Source organism: Lontra canadensis, unplaced genomic scaffold, assembly GCF_010015895.1.
Source record: "Lontra canadensis isolate GAN:19392208 unplaced genomic scaffold, GSC_riverotter_1.0 scaffold93, whole genome shotgun sequence".
In the NCBI taxonomy this organism is placed as follows: Eukaryota; Metazoa; Chordata; class Mammalia; order Carnivora; family Mustelidae; genus Lontra; species Lontra canadensis.
Window position 1 is genome coordinate 2,730,238 of NW_022631087.1, and position 14,486 is coordinate 2,744,723.

General features: G+C 50.0%; 1 protein-coding gene across 2 annotated transcripts in view; it reads left to right on the plus strand.

The window, feature by feature from the left end:
• Positions 1-4,172: 4,172 nt before the first annotated feature.
• The window catches only part of BTBD11 (BTB domain containing 11), a 291,628-nt gene continuing 281,314 nt past the window's right edge, over positions 4,173-14,486 (plus strand). For both annotated transcript variants that reach the window (XM_032836534.1, XM_032836535.1), the window contains exon 1: positions 4,173-5,337. In XM_032836534.1, coding sequence (XP_032692425.1) covers positions 4,173-5,337 — 1,165 coding nt within the window. The remainder of the gene's footprint in view (positions 5,338-14,486) is intronic.

Consider the following 14,486-nt stretch of genomic DNA (forward strand, 5'->3'; position numbering starts at 1 on the left):
TACAAGAAATTGTTCATGTAAATGATCTCTGTAAGGTGGGATTTTGGGCAATTTGAATTTTCTTCATCATACATTTTTGCAGACATGGAATTTTCTAATACAAGGACTAATTTTTAACGTCTGGTTGATGCATTCACTCTTCCTACTGTTTAGAGGTCTTTTACCTTTAGATGCATAACATTATCATTAAGGACTTATTTTAGTGAACTAAATGGACCTATGCTTTGGTTTATCCATAATACTAAGGAATACGCCCATTAGTACTGGCACTGCGCTAGGGGCCAGATCCTGGCTCTCAAGGGGTGTGTCCCTGGAAGGTGGGAGAAGGCATATGCCCAACATCTACAGCGTAAGAGAGAAGAGCATGTCTGCTGAGATATTAGGAAAACCTTCCGGGGAAGTTAGTATTTCAGCACATCCTGGAAGAAGTTAGATTTTTATGTAACAGTTGTCATTCTCCCGCTGACTCTATAAGAGATAGGTGTTTCTTGTAGAGGATAGGAAAATGCATAAAGTGACAACAGACAGTATTACGTGTGGAATTATCACATATGGAACACTGTGGTTATTATCACATGTGGTTATTATCACATGTGGAACACTGTGTTCAGTCCTTATGTGGAAACATCTCACTTAACCCCCAGCAGCCCTCTAAAGGTGGCTGTGATTATTTTGTGCATTTCAAAGGCAAAGAAAGGGAGAATAAAAGATGAAATGAGTGAACACCAGGTACATGATTGGAGAATTGGCAGAAGCAGTCCTGGAATGCAAGTTGACCTGGTGCTACAGAAGAAAATAAATCAATGTTAAGCTCATTCTTTCAGTCTCTCTTCCCCCGCTCCCTCCCCCCCATGCATGAGGCTTTCCTCAGTCCTCTGCACCACTGGTTCTCACTTAAGCATCATCAGCACATAGGTGGTACATGAAGGAATATGAGCGGATGAGATCACCAGGGAAACATGCAAAGGAGAAGAAAAAGGGCCCTGGGAACAAAGCCAGAGCAAAAGAGATGGAGATACCTTCCCAGGTCTGGGCTGGGTGGAGAGCAGGCATGGGGAAATTTTCACAGTGATAACAATCTTGGAGTTGAATCTTAGAGGATGAGAAGTTTGCCAGGTGGAGAAGACAGAGACAAGTGTCCAGAGCAAAAGTAACAGCTTCTGCAAAAGCATATGGGATGCAAGGGATAACATGGTAACTTGGAGAACCAGCAAGTGATTTTAGTATGGCTAAAAATAGAATGCATGTGTGTGTGTGTGTGTGTGTGTGTGTCTACGTGAGTGTGAATATACTTTTAGGAGGTTAGTGTGGTGGTTTATAATCTAGAGAGGAAGGCACGCTTTATGTCATTAAAGACATTTATGTCTTTAGATATTTTTCCAGAGAATCAGATGTGTGTGTGTGTGTGTGTGTGTGTGTGTGTGTGTGTGTGTTTCGCCTATTGGTTCTGATTCTCTGGAAAAACAGAGAAAACAAATATATAGAGATTTATTATGAGGAATTAGCTCATATGAATAATAGAGGCTGAGAAGTCCCACAGGCTGACATATGCGAGCTAGAGACCCAGGAAAGCTGGTGGTATTCAGTCCAAGTCCAAAGACCTGAGAACCGAGCGGAACCAGTGGTGTAAATCCCTGTTGGAGGGCTGAAGAAGATGAGATATTGTCCCAGCTCCATCAGTGAGGTAGGAAAAAAACTCAACAAATTCTTCCTTCCTCTACCTTTTCTACTGTTTGGATTGGATAATGCCCAGCCACGTTGGGGAGGGCGATCTACTTCCCTGGGTCCACATATTCAAATTATGTTCTCATCTGAAAAGACCCTCAGAGACATATCCAGAGACAATGTTTAAACTGGGCACCTGTGGCCCAAGTTGATACATAAAATTAATCATCTTGCTCCCTTATTAAAAGATTTGGGATTTTATGGAAAGAGTCTGGGAATAGAGTGGAGAGATCCCTAAAGTTAGTCAGTATAAACTTTATTTATCTGGAAGGCAACTGGGAGCCTTTGAATTTTTTTCAAGGAAGTGACAAGTGACAAGATCAGAACTGGGCTTTTCAAGACCCGGGACTGGATGGTTTGGAGAAGGAAGGGGCAGGGGAGAAGGCCAACAGTTGGTAGAATATTATAATAGAGTGAGAGGTGCTGAGCATATGTGCTCCTGGGTACAAGAATGATAGCTACAAGGGGCGTGGCTTATTGGGGGGTGAAATGATGGGTGGATTTGAGATGACAGATAAGAGAAACGTCAGATAATCTATGGAGTTATCTGGGAAAGTCCATTGTTGAACATTCAAACCAACAGTTCAAAAGCATGTACTTCCTTCATCCACCCAATTATAGCAAATTATTTACTGAGTGCCTACTCTGTGACAGGTCTATGCACGGTGAATCCCTAGTCCGGTGTGCAATCTAGACATGTTATTGTATGGTAACTACCTAGTATTACAAGGGCCCGGAAATCAACAGCTTTAAAAGGGGAATGGGCAGGTAAGGCCCCCAGGTGGATACGGGGATCTGGGCTACCTTTCTGTAGGAGGGGATTTCCAAGCTGAAAATTCCTAACCTCAGGCAGAGGCCTGTGTGGGAGCTGGAACCCCCTCGTGAAAAGGTATGTTTTTTTCATGCATATGTTACAGCTTTCTTTAGCCAAAGAAGAAAACTCCTCCCTGCAAATTTACCTTTTTTTTTTTTAAAGATTTTATTTATTTGAGACAGAGAGAGAATGAGAGAGAGCATGAGAGGAGAGAGGTCAGCTGGAGAAGCCGACTCCCTGCCGAGCAGGGAGCCCGATGTGGGGACTCCATCCTGAGACTCCAGATTCAGTTGCCTAACCAACTGAGCCACCCAGGTGCCCCAAATTTACCCTTTTAAGGCCGAGCTGTCTGGAACTAAGGGCACCAAGCTGGCAAAGTGGGACAGGAGCTTTCCCTCCTGGGGCACCTCCCAGGCCTTTGAAGATGGGTGCAGGGTCGTCCTCCTGGCTATGGAAAAGAACCGAGTTAATGTGCCCTAGTGGCAGGTGGCTAAAATGTCCTGAGATTTCAGCCTTCCAGTGGAGTCCAGCGCCCAGGCCTCTGGGTTCGGTGGCCTGGTTTCTAACCTTGCTTCCACGCTGTAGAAAACTAGAGCTGAAAGAGGACCGCCTTGACTGGTTTGGGGACCCGAAGGTGGGGGAAGGGGTAAGGCAGAAAAAACACGCTTTGCGTGTTAAAGAAAAAAAGGAAAGTGAAATCCAAAACTAAGCGGCAGGAAGCGACCCCAGGTCGACACTTTGTGAACCACTGGCGGGTAGCACACCTTGGGGCAGGGGGGTTGGGGGATGGGGGGTTGGGGGGGGGCGTCACCTGCTCAACCTACCACCCTTCCATTCTGGTACCAAAGCCACGAGCCTGAGGGGCAGGGATAGCAACAGGGAGATAACATTCGTGTCTCTACGTTGCCCCCGGCCCCCCAATCCCCAGGCCGCTGCCCTTTACTTCCTGCAGCCCTGGTCACCGCCGGGGGCGTGTGTGAGGGGCGGGGCTACGTGGAGCTGAGGAATATATTTAAAAAAAAAGACGAGGTAATTAGCATCCTCTGATCCCATTGGCTCTCCGCCGGCCCTGCTTTACATACTCCCGCCCCGCTGGCTGCCGGGGGTTTGCGGGGTTGGGCCGGGTTTGCAGCCGCCGCGGTAGCTGCTGCGCTTCAGTGCCGGGTGGGCGCCCAGCGAACCCCGGGCCGGGAGCCGGGAGCCGGGAGCCAGCTGCCGGCAGAGCGGCTGCGGCGGCAGCATCTGCGTTCACTTCCGTCCTACGAACGCTAAGGCCGGCGGCCGGCGGCTTCTGCGCCCAGCAGGGCCCAGGGAGGAGCGGGTCGGACACTTTTTATTTTATTTGGGAAGAAAGGGGCGAGTCCCGGCGTGAGCTTCCCTCCTGGCCTCTCTCCCTCCCCAGTGCGCCCCAGCTCCGGCCCGGGCTCTGGAAGATGACTTCAGGGTCCGCCCGGAGTCTACCAGCGGCGGCGGCTCGGGTAGGCAGCCGAAAGTAGTAACACTTGGTAGTAGCAGCTGGTGAAAAGTGAGCCGAGGCAGCGCGGACTGGGCTCTCCCCGCGCGCCGGCGCCCGCTGCTCTCGCTGCTCCTTCCCCTCGGCTCCCCGGCGGCCGCAGCATGAAGTGGCGCAGCGATGGCCAGGAGAGGTAAGAAGCCTGTGGTGCGGACGCTGGAGGATCTGACGCTAGACTCGGGTTATGGTGGCGCGGCGGACTCGGTGCGCTCCTCCAACTTGTCCCTGTGCTGTTCCGACTCGCACCCGGCGTCCCCGTATGGCGGGAGCTGCTGGCCGCCTCTAGCTGACTCCATGCACAGCCGGCACAACAGCTTTGACACCGTCAACACTGCCCTGGTGGAAGACTCCGAGGGGCTGGACTGCGCCGGCCAGCACTGTTCGCGGCTGCTGCCGGACCTCGACGAGGTCCCCTGGACCCTCCAGGAGCTGGAGGCGCTGCTGCTGCGCTCGCGGGATCCCCGGGCAGGCCCGGCGGCCCCCGGCGGCCTGCCCAAAGACGCGCTGGCCAAGCTGTCGATGCTGGTGAGCCGGGCGCTGGTTCGCATCGCCAAGGAGGCGCAGCGCCTGAGCCTGCGCTTCGCTAAGTGCACCAAGTACGAGATCCAGAGCGCCATGGAGATAGTGCTGTCCTGGGGCCTGGCGGCGCACTGCACAGCGGCCGCGCTGGCCGCGCTGTCCCTCTACAACATGAGCAGTGCCGGCGGCGACCGCCTGGGCCGCGGCAAGTCTGCGCGCTGCGGCCTCACCTTCTCTGTGGGCCGCGTGTACCGCTGGATGGTGGACAGCCGCGTGGCGCTGCGCATCCACGAACACGCCGCCATCTACCTGACCGCCTGCATGGAGAGCCTCTTCCGGGACATCTACTCGCGGGTCGTGGCCTCCGGGCTGCCCCGGAGCTGCAGCGGCCCTGGCTCGGGCTCCAGCTCGGGCCCAGGCCCGGGCTCCGGCCCCGGCACGGCCCCCGCGACAGATAAGGAGCGGGAGGCACCCGGAGGGGGAGCGGCGAGCGGCGGCGCCTGCAGCGCAGCCAGCAGCGCCAGCGGGGGCAGCAGCTGTTGCGCCCCGCCGGTCGCTGCTGCCGCCGCCGCCGCCGCCGCAGCTCCACCCGCAGCCGCAGCCGCGGCGGCCGCCGCCGCCAACCACCACCATCACCACCACCACGCACTCCACGAGGCGCCTAGGTTCACCGTGGAGACTCTGGAGCACACGGTCAACAACGACTCTGAGATCTGGGGGCTCCTGCAGCCCTACCAGCACCTCATCTGCGGGAAGAATGCCAGCGGTAAGTGGCCGCGCTGTGCCGCCTCCTCCCACCCCACTTGGCCAACTCTGGTTGCAAGTTTGCCTCGCGCCCTCACTCCCGCGTCGTTCCGGCCACCCACAACTGTCCCAAGCCTCTGAGAGGGCCGCGGAGCGGGAGGCGGCGCGAAACTCGCCTGCTCACTCGCGCGCTCGGAATCAGCGTACTTTATGCGGCCCCTAAGGTTCCCAAGTCCGGGAGCGCACTGTTCCGACCCTAGTGCCGGGCCGGGTGGCGACTGCGGCCCTCAATCTGTAGGAAGAACCCATCACCGTTTGCGGACACAGGTTTTATCATTTGGCCCTAGTACATATTTCTGCCAGAGCCCCGTGTTTTGTTTTGTTTTGACCTTGAAGATGCCAAATTCTCGGGCGCACGAGTGTGGCTCCCTGGAATTCCGGAGGAGGAATTCCGGAGGTCCATTCCACCGACCGGCTCACGTACTTCCCCGCGCCTTCCGGGACACTATGCTGGTGCGGTTGTACCAGAGGCCCCGCGGCCGTCAAGGCAGAACGTTTTAGAGCTCGCATGGCCTAGAAACAGTGGGGGAGAGGGGTGTGTGGTGGGAGTGTGGAGCCGAAGACTTATAGGTCCTGAGTTTTCCCGGGGCAGTTTTTGAAGGCCAGAGCGCACAGCTGGTGGGTGCAGCGCGATGCACACCCCCTCCCCCGATTTCCGACTTCCCAGCTCACGGCTCTCTGGGTTCGCGGTGGCAGGGAGCTGCAGCTGTCACCACTTTGCTTAAGGAGCGCCACTAGGGATCCGGGCAAGATGGGAGTGGGGCGGGGTTCTGGAGGGGGCTGTCAGTTTAGGGTGTCGTTTCCAGCAGGTTCTGTTGTCCCCTCCCACATCCCCTCTTTCGGAAGCGGGAGCTGGGTGGGTTTGAACCTGCAGTTCTGGAGGCGGAGGGGGTGGGGTCGGGGGCTCTTGTTTTGGAGAGCTCGAGCTGGCCGTCCTGCCTGTCTGCGAAAGCCCGAGCTAGACACTTCAAAGCTTCAGTTTTCCACAGGAAATGGTAGAAGCGTAACTGGAGACTCTAAAGCGAAATAAAACTTTGCTACATAGTCGGCGGTTTGGCCGGAGATTACGTGGTTGGAGTTGAAATGCAGTCTTTCTGGGTAGATTTCATTCATGTTGCTGCCTGCCTGTTTCCCGGGGGCTGAAAGAGAGATCCAGCGGGCGCGGCCTGGCCTCTGGGGGGTGCCGAGTGTGTGCATGTGAGTGTGTGCTTGTTTGTGAGAGTCTGTGAGCCTGTGCGTGTGTATGTTAAGTGTGCCTGTGAGTGTGCGCAGGAAAGAGCAGGCGCGCGGGGCTCCAGCAAGAGCTCTCGGGAAACTGACCCTCCAGCTCTCGGTGCTTTCACCTGGTTTTGATCAACGTTGGAGGAGGAGAAGGAAGGAAAAGTGGGCGTGGTGGTGGGGGAGGGGCGGGATCGCGACTTCCGCGTTGATCTGGAGACTCCTGAGAATCTCTTTGCCAGAGACCTTTCCCTTCTGCAGGCAGTCGAGGACGCAGAGCCTCCCCATTCCCCCCACCCCGAACACACGTGAAATCCTGACTGCGGTGGAAACATGCAGGAGAAGGCATTGGTCTTTGTATGAGCTTCTTCAGAAGGGGGAGGATTCACCTGAAAAACCCAAGAGCTTTGGACTGGATTGCTCTTTTCCGCTGCCCTACCCCCACAAAAAGCATAGAGGGGCTTAGTTTTATTCCCACCAGATGTGTCCCACCTCCCCTGTTCTTACCTTTCCCATTACAATCGTCCTTTTACTTCTTACTGGCCCCCAAAGCTTTTTCCCCTGCTGGGACTGGACCCTGCTTTTCCTAAACTCTCACAGTGTTTTCTTCCAAGGAAGGAGCATTTCCCTTAGGAGGCACCATTGTGGGAATCCGGGAATCCTGCTCCACCTGTCTTTGCCATGCTCTTGAACTTGTGACTTTGGTTGACTGTCCTTGGGCCTCAGTCTCCTCCGTAAATCAAGAGCCTCTTGTAGCTCTGTCTGTATTAGTAGCCTCTAGGTTTTTTCAAATCGGTTTTACTTTTATGATCCTTAACATATTTTAAAGACAGTTTTTGTGTTTATCCTTTACGGAGTAAGTATAATTTAAGGAAGGAGAAGACCACAGAGTTGGTTTTGGGCAGGGTGAGTGTGTGATGGTTGGGGTTTGCTGCCCTGGGAAAGATTCCCACACCACAGAGCTTTAACTCCTGGGTTTCCGGGCCCTTCAGCCCATCCCTTACTATGAGATATGCTATCATTTCATTGTGATCTCTCTCTCTCTCTGCTTTCCTTGAGCTTGTGTAAAATGGCAGGTCATTTACGCTGAAGAGTAAGGAATGAGCAATTAATTTCTTAGGTATCTGAAATGTACATTAAACATCAAACCTTTTAAACTATTTTTCATGGCAGTCTTTCTGATCTGCATGCCTTATTAAGGAGCCCGTGCCTTATGTGATCGATTTTTTTCCCCTTTAACTTGGCAGTCTCACTTACTCATTTGTGAATTTGTTTATTCATCGATATTTATTGGGCAGTTAATAAACTTAAGGACCAAGCAAGTACTGGTGTCCAGAGGTAGTAACCGTGCCTCCAGTGTGCCTCCAACACTACTCTGAATGTTGACCCATTTGATCTTCAGCATTCCCTTGGAAAGCTGCTCCTGTTATCCCCATTGCATAGAGGAGGCACTGAGGCACAGGGAACTTAAGTGTTTTGCTCTTATGAATTCCCTGTCTTTAGGCCATCGACTTGCCCTTCATTATCTACCCAGTTGAACAGAGACCCTTTACAGACCCTTTGAAAGGAACTTTCTGTTCCTTTCAAACTGCACTGGGCTGTACCAGATTTTACATTTTTATAACCTCTGCCTAAGTCTAGGAGAGAGCCTGGTATACAGCTGGAGCTTACTAGATGCCTGTTCAGTTGCTCAAGCTGTTGTGTAATATTATACAATGATGTTCCCAAAGAAGCTATTGATTTTTGAGTTTCTTGAATCATCTTTTCAAATCCTTCTACTTTGGTTGCCCCCTCTTCCTGCCATCTCTACACCTGTCCACCCTTCTAAATTTGCTGGGGCTAAACTGCCACGCCCGGGGAATTATGAAACTAATCACATGGGACTCCGTTCAGAAAACAGAAGATACCTAGCTGTAAGCAGGGGCTTGGCGGCTCTCAAAAATGATAGGACTGGGTTTAGGACATGTACTTTGTGGGGACTGTTTTACGCTTCAGAGGGCTTTTTTCTTATGTTGATTTTGAACTGTTTTGAGGAGCTGGGGTAGGAGCTAAGAGACCCCAGTGGATGTTGGGTTTCTGTGGGGTTTTAAAATTTGGCTTGATTGATTTTTGCAAAAGCTAAATAAGGGGCAGGCAGAAGTGCTTCTGCAAGCCATTTTGTGTGTGTGAGTCATTTTACCTCAAACACTTAAGAGCCAGCCAGTTCTCATCCCTGGAGACTTGGTCAAGAATGATCTTTCCAACACCTCCGTGAGACCGCCCTCAATGCAGCCCCTTCCCCAATCCCCATACCTATGCCATAGGCAGACCTTTCCCCCTCCCTTGGGAATCCTGACCCTGACCTTGCTTTAAGTCGCTCCCCATCACACTGTGGCCCCTCCAGTGCAAGCTTATGTCGGATTCATCTTTGTCTCTCCTTTCATATCACTCAGCACAGCACCTAGTACCTAGCAGATGCCGAGTACTATTTGTTGAATGAATAAAAGTGGTGCCTTAAGCCCTTGGGATTTAAAATTCACCCACCAGCATCTGTCATCCACCTCTCTAAAGGCCGCTGAAGTCAGGCCTCCTGGATCCGAATTTCAAGGCTGTCATGTTACAGCTCTGTGTTCTTAGGCTTGTTACCTAACCTCTCTGAGCCCAGTTTCTTCAGCTATAAAATAGAGGTAATAATTAGGATTAAGTGAGATTATGTGTGTAAGGATGTTATAGTCTGCTGCCTGACACAGGGTAGGGGCCAAAATGGTAGTGGTAGTTGTGGTAATCCAGGCATAATGTTATCTCACATCTCTATCTCATCCAGATTAGCTCATCTCCATGAGTTCAGTAGGGATGGAGCCAGCAGGGTACAGAATTTTACATGGATGGATTCCCCTTTCCCGATATTCCCAAAGTCAAATAATTCAGGGGGCTCATCTCAGGGATTGGCTCCATGGGCTCAGCCCCCACTGCCAAGGTCATAAAAAGATGGTTTGGGTCAAAGGAAAGTAGCTCATTTTATTTGGTGTATTTTTTATTAAAGACATGCTTAGTGAAGGGGCACTAGGGAACTTTCCGGGGTGATAGGATTCAGGGGGTACATCCATTTGTCAAAATGCAATGATTGCATTGTAAACTTAAGATGTGTGCATTTTGCTATATTTTAAAATGTTACAACAGTAAAAAAAGACATTAAAAACAAAGCCATAGGCATCCTTGAATGAAATTTAGTTTTAAATGCAGAAAGAGTGTGAAGGGAAGACTGGAAGAGGCAATGTGGTGTGATGAAAGGGATAAGGACTTTACACTGGGAAAGATTCCGCCTCATGTTTCAGCTCTGCTGCTTTCCAGCAAATGACTTAATTCTGCTGAATTTGGTTTTCTCATCTGTGCAGTGAGGATTGCCAAAACAAAACAAAAAGGCATAAAGAAGGAAGAAAATCCAAATCTACCCCATACAGCGATTAAAGGATTAAATCAGATCAAGTATGTGAAAACACCTGTCACATAGTAGGTACTCAATTATAATGGCTTCCCTAAAACACTGATTATCCAGACTGGTGATTTTGAATAGTCTCTTTCATTCAGGGATCCCAAATTACTTTATAAACATTAATTAACATGAGCCCTGGCCCCTGGCAGCACTGGCTTGGTGAGTAGGACCGTTTTCAGGTCTTTTGCTTCACTGTTGCCCCCTTAGATTCCGATCTGCACTAAATGCTTACTCGGCTGTTTTCTGGTTCCCTCCAGATGGCCATGCTGTTCCATGGTGCAGTGTTGCTGTGCTGAACAAAAATGTCACAGAAGAAACCTAGCTTCTGACGAAGACTCGGAAAACTATCTCAGGAGTCAGCCATGGCCGTGTCTGTGCTCACAGAGCACGTTTTTAATTAACTGGCTGCATGTAAATTAAAACTTGGAATTTGGGTCAGTGGAGGGTTTTTGGTTTTCTCTGCAGACTTGCCAGTTCAGTGCTGGGGCATTCGCAAGGGCGTTTCATGGAACAGAAAATAAAAATAACAGTAAAATAAGACAATGAGGGATCAATCTAGAGACCTGGGGTCGGGTGTGGCATGCTGATGGCTTTCAAATAGGGGGAAGGCCTCTAATTGTGGATCTATTATTATTTGTGGTCTTGAGCCAAACTCACGTGTAAAATATGTCTCATTGTCATCAACTGAAAAGTATATATATATAAAAAAATCATTGACTTTGAAGTCAGACACACCCACAACTTGCAGTTTTCCTATCTGTAAAATTGGTATTATAATAATAGCTACACTTGTGTCGTGCTTATTATATGCCGGGCATTGTTTCTCTATATTATAATCATTACAATTACATTAGCTATTATAGAAACCAAGCCCCAAATCTTAGGATTTGAACATAATAGAAGGTTGCTTCTTACTCTCTAAAGTCTGGGAGAGGAGCGAGGTGGGGGGCAGCAAGAGGGTCATTTAGGCACCAAGACTGAAGGATCTGGCTTTCTTTATCATCAGTATGTGGCCTTCAGTTCAGTTATCCAGCCAATAGGCAGAGGAAGAAGGAGATGGTAGTGGATCTTACGAAAGCCTGGAATGGATCTCCATCCCTTGTGCCTGTATATCCTTGGCCAGGTGTGTCACTAGCTCCCTAGCCTCCAAATATCTGTGGGTATCCTTCCGCCATGCAATACGTGTTCCCCCTTTCCCAAAGGAAGAGACTAACATTCTACGCAATCACTGCTTCCAGGGAAAGTTCAGGATCTTGGGGTGAAGCTCAGTCCTACCCATTGGACTGTGTGTGTGGCTTCTTGGGGAAGGGAGCCCTGAGCCAATACAGACATGTTATCTGCCACTCTGCATCCATACGCCATCTCGGAGCAGGGCAGGACAGAAACAGGAAAACTCCCGTTAGGGAAGCGCACAGTCGTGGAAGGCTCACACAGGGGCTGCCCTTAGTTCTTAGGAAACCTTGGCAGGCAGGCACTGTGTGGTTGTGTTCTGGACACGGGTGATGCTCCTTGCTTGAACAGTTTCCTGGTTTGTTGTTCTCCAACCTCCTGGCTCTGCCTTGTGGGAAGATCGTCTTTGTCCATTTTCCTTCTTGGTCACTCCCCAAGTGGCTCTTGAGGAATATGACCCACCCCAGACTCTCCATCTTTTGTAACCTAGTTTCTGCCCTTGAAGTGTGAGGGCCCCAAGGATAGCGCTGATGGCGTAACTGTGGAAGACCCGAAATGCAAGGTCATAGATCTTGCCAGTGGAGCTCCCTTAACTACGTAGCAGGGTTTTCATCTACGAAATCTAGTGCATCAATAGTCACGTCCATAGTCCTTTCCTAGGGCTAATTATCGAGCCTGGATGATTTCTTCCCTTTCTTAAGCAGGTACCCTTCCTTATTTCTCCGTGTCATGAGAGCTACCTTGGGGCCATCAGACTTAGGCGGGAAGCTTCTACCCTGAATCTGATCCTTTCTTTCACTTAAAGTCTTCTTGTCTCTTACCGTTTGGGGTCTAGAAATAGTTGTCCTTTCAGTTCTCCATGATTCTTTTCCAATTTCCCTTGCAAATTTGTGCCACAGCTCCTCTTTTCTTTCCAGTACCTTGCCAAACTCCCACCAGGAGCAACCAGCTCCTGCTATTTGCGTTATTTATTTATTTATTTTCAGACCTCTTTCTCTGGGGGTTACAGGCTCAGTTGGCCCAGTTTGGGTCTCTGAGTTATCCTCAGTGACAGTTTAACCAAATATTTTACCACTTTTTCCTGGGCTCTGCTCTCTGACTTCTAAGCAAGGGCCACATATGTAAGCACCCCACTTCTGGTACCAATTTCTTTGGCAGGGTGAGGCTAGATGTCGCATCAGATAAACCCTAAGATCTTAGTGGCTAACCACAGTAAAAGTGGCCTTCTGATTGGTGACAGGGCAGGGAGGCTCTTTGTCCCGTGGCGGTTGATGGAGGCTCTGCCCTCTGGAACACTGACTCTGGGGAACTTTCCTGCTTGGAGACAACAGAAGTGCAAGAGGCTGTGTAGGAAGGTTTTAGAGGACAGTCTGGATGTGCATATATCATCTCTTTCCACTGTCCAGTGACCAGAATTCAAGTCACCTGGCCTCGACTAGAAACAAGGCGGCTGGGAATGCCAGACTCTGGTAGGGCAGCCACTCCTAGCTGTAATTCTAGATTAGAAAGTGAAGGAACAGAAAGTTGAAAGAATTTGGCTAAGGTAAAGCTAACAAGCGGTTGGATCTGATGTGAACCCAGGCAGACTGGCTCTGGACCACCTTGTAGGGTATTTTGTGAAGATTATAAAAGACCCAAAATAGTGTCTACAAAGTATTTTTCCCAATGTCTCATGTTAAGTACATACTTCATAGCTATCATCCCTTATGTGTATCATCATTGTTATTGCCATCCTATTCTGGAAGTCGGGTGCTGTATGGATTCATAGTCAATCAGTATGAAGCTCTCAGGCCTGGATAAAATAGGAATCCCTGAGAGTGGATGCCCTGGGCAAATTGTATTATCACCTGTCTTTTCGCCTATGCTCTCCCAGCATTTTTCCTGCTGAGGGACTGACCCTCACTGGGCTAGGCACTGGACTCTGACTTATCCTAGGCGACAGACTGGACTTGTAAATATATTATTTATAATATTTCACTCAGTCTTCACACCGTTCCTGTGAAGTGGGTGTTTCTTATTCCCATTTTACGGGGGAGAAAACCGAAGCTCAGACAGGTTTAGTTGCTCATTGAGTTGCGGTAGATACGAAGGGGTAGAATTGGGGTTTGGGCTTCAGAACCTGTGCTCTGAAGGACCACAGCATCGTGGTGAACGCTGGCTCAGATGAGCCTTTGAGGGGATGCCAGAAGGACTCCAGTGCGCGGCCTGAGGGGTGTGTGGAGTGAGGGGCTCAGCTTGGCCGGGTGTGGTGATCCTGGTCGAGGATCGTCATTTGTGCAATATGTGGTCACAGCTCTTTTCTCAGCCCCTGCTAGCTTTCCCCGTCCTGCCTGCCCAGTGAGGTTGTTTGTGTAGCCTCCTCAACGGAGGCCCCGGGGCCAGTGGCTGGCTTTGGGGTCTCCAGGGGGCAGCTCTGTCCATACTCTGCCTAGCTGGGCAGGCTCAGTGCCAGGAGGCGTGCGGGCCTTCTTACTAGGACTGAATGTAGAAATCTGTGGCATGGTGGAGAATTTGTCTTGGTCCTCCCTGAGAATCCCAGAGCTGGCGTCTTCCCAGACTTTAGAGTTGAGGGACCAAGGGGTAAACTCTGATGACCTCGGGAAAGTGAAAGAACCGTCTGAGACTCAGTTTACTCATCTGTTAAATGAGGGCATTGGTAGTACTTCCTCATGGGGTCCTTAGGAGACTGAGTTGATTCGTGTAAAAATCCCTAGAGTATGTAGTATTGGACATATCATAAATGCTTAGTATCTGCTGGCAGTAATAATTATTATTATCAAATGTTTAAGAAGTGCCAGTTTCCTTGCTTAAAGATCTGAACCCTGCTTCATGAGGAGTGAAAGGCTCCCAGTAGTCTCCCAGGAACCAGACTTCAAGGTTTGACCACTTACTAGCTGTGTGATATTGGGCAAGTTACCTAACCTCTCTGTGACTCAGTCTTCCCTTTTGTTAAGTGAGAGTAATAACACAGTCTAATTCTTAGGGCTGTAGGGAAGTGTCTGACAGTAGAAATTGCTTGATAAATGTTGCTTAATAAATGATTTTGTTATTTCATTATGACTTACTATAGGTACTGTGTTAGTTAAGCAGCGTGGTCCCTATCCTCATGGAGCTTACTTTTTTATAATGAGCTTACTTTTTTCATCAAATAACAGCTGTGATAGTTGCTACAAAGGGGAGATACATGGGACTGGAAGAGCCTTTTCTGAGGCTCTTGATACAGTCAGGAGTAAGAGAAAGCTCCGACCAGG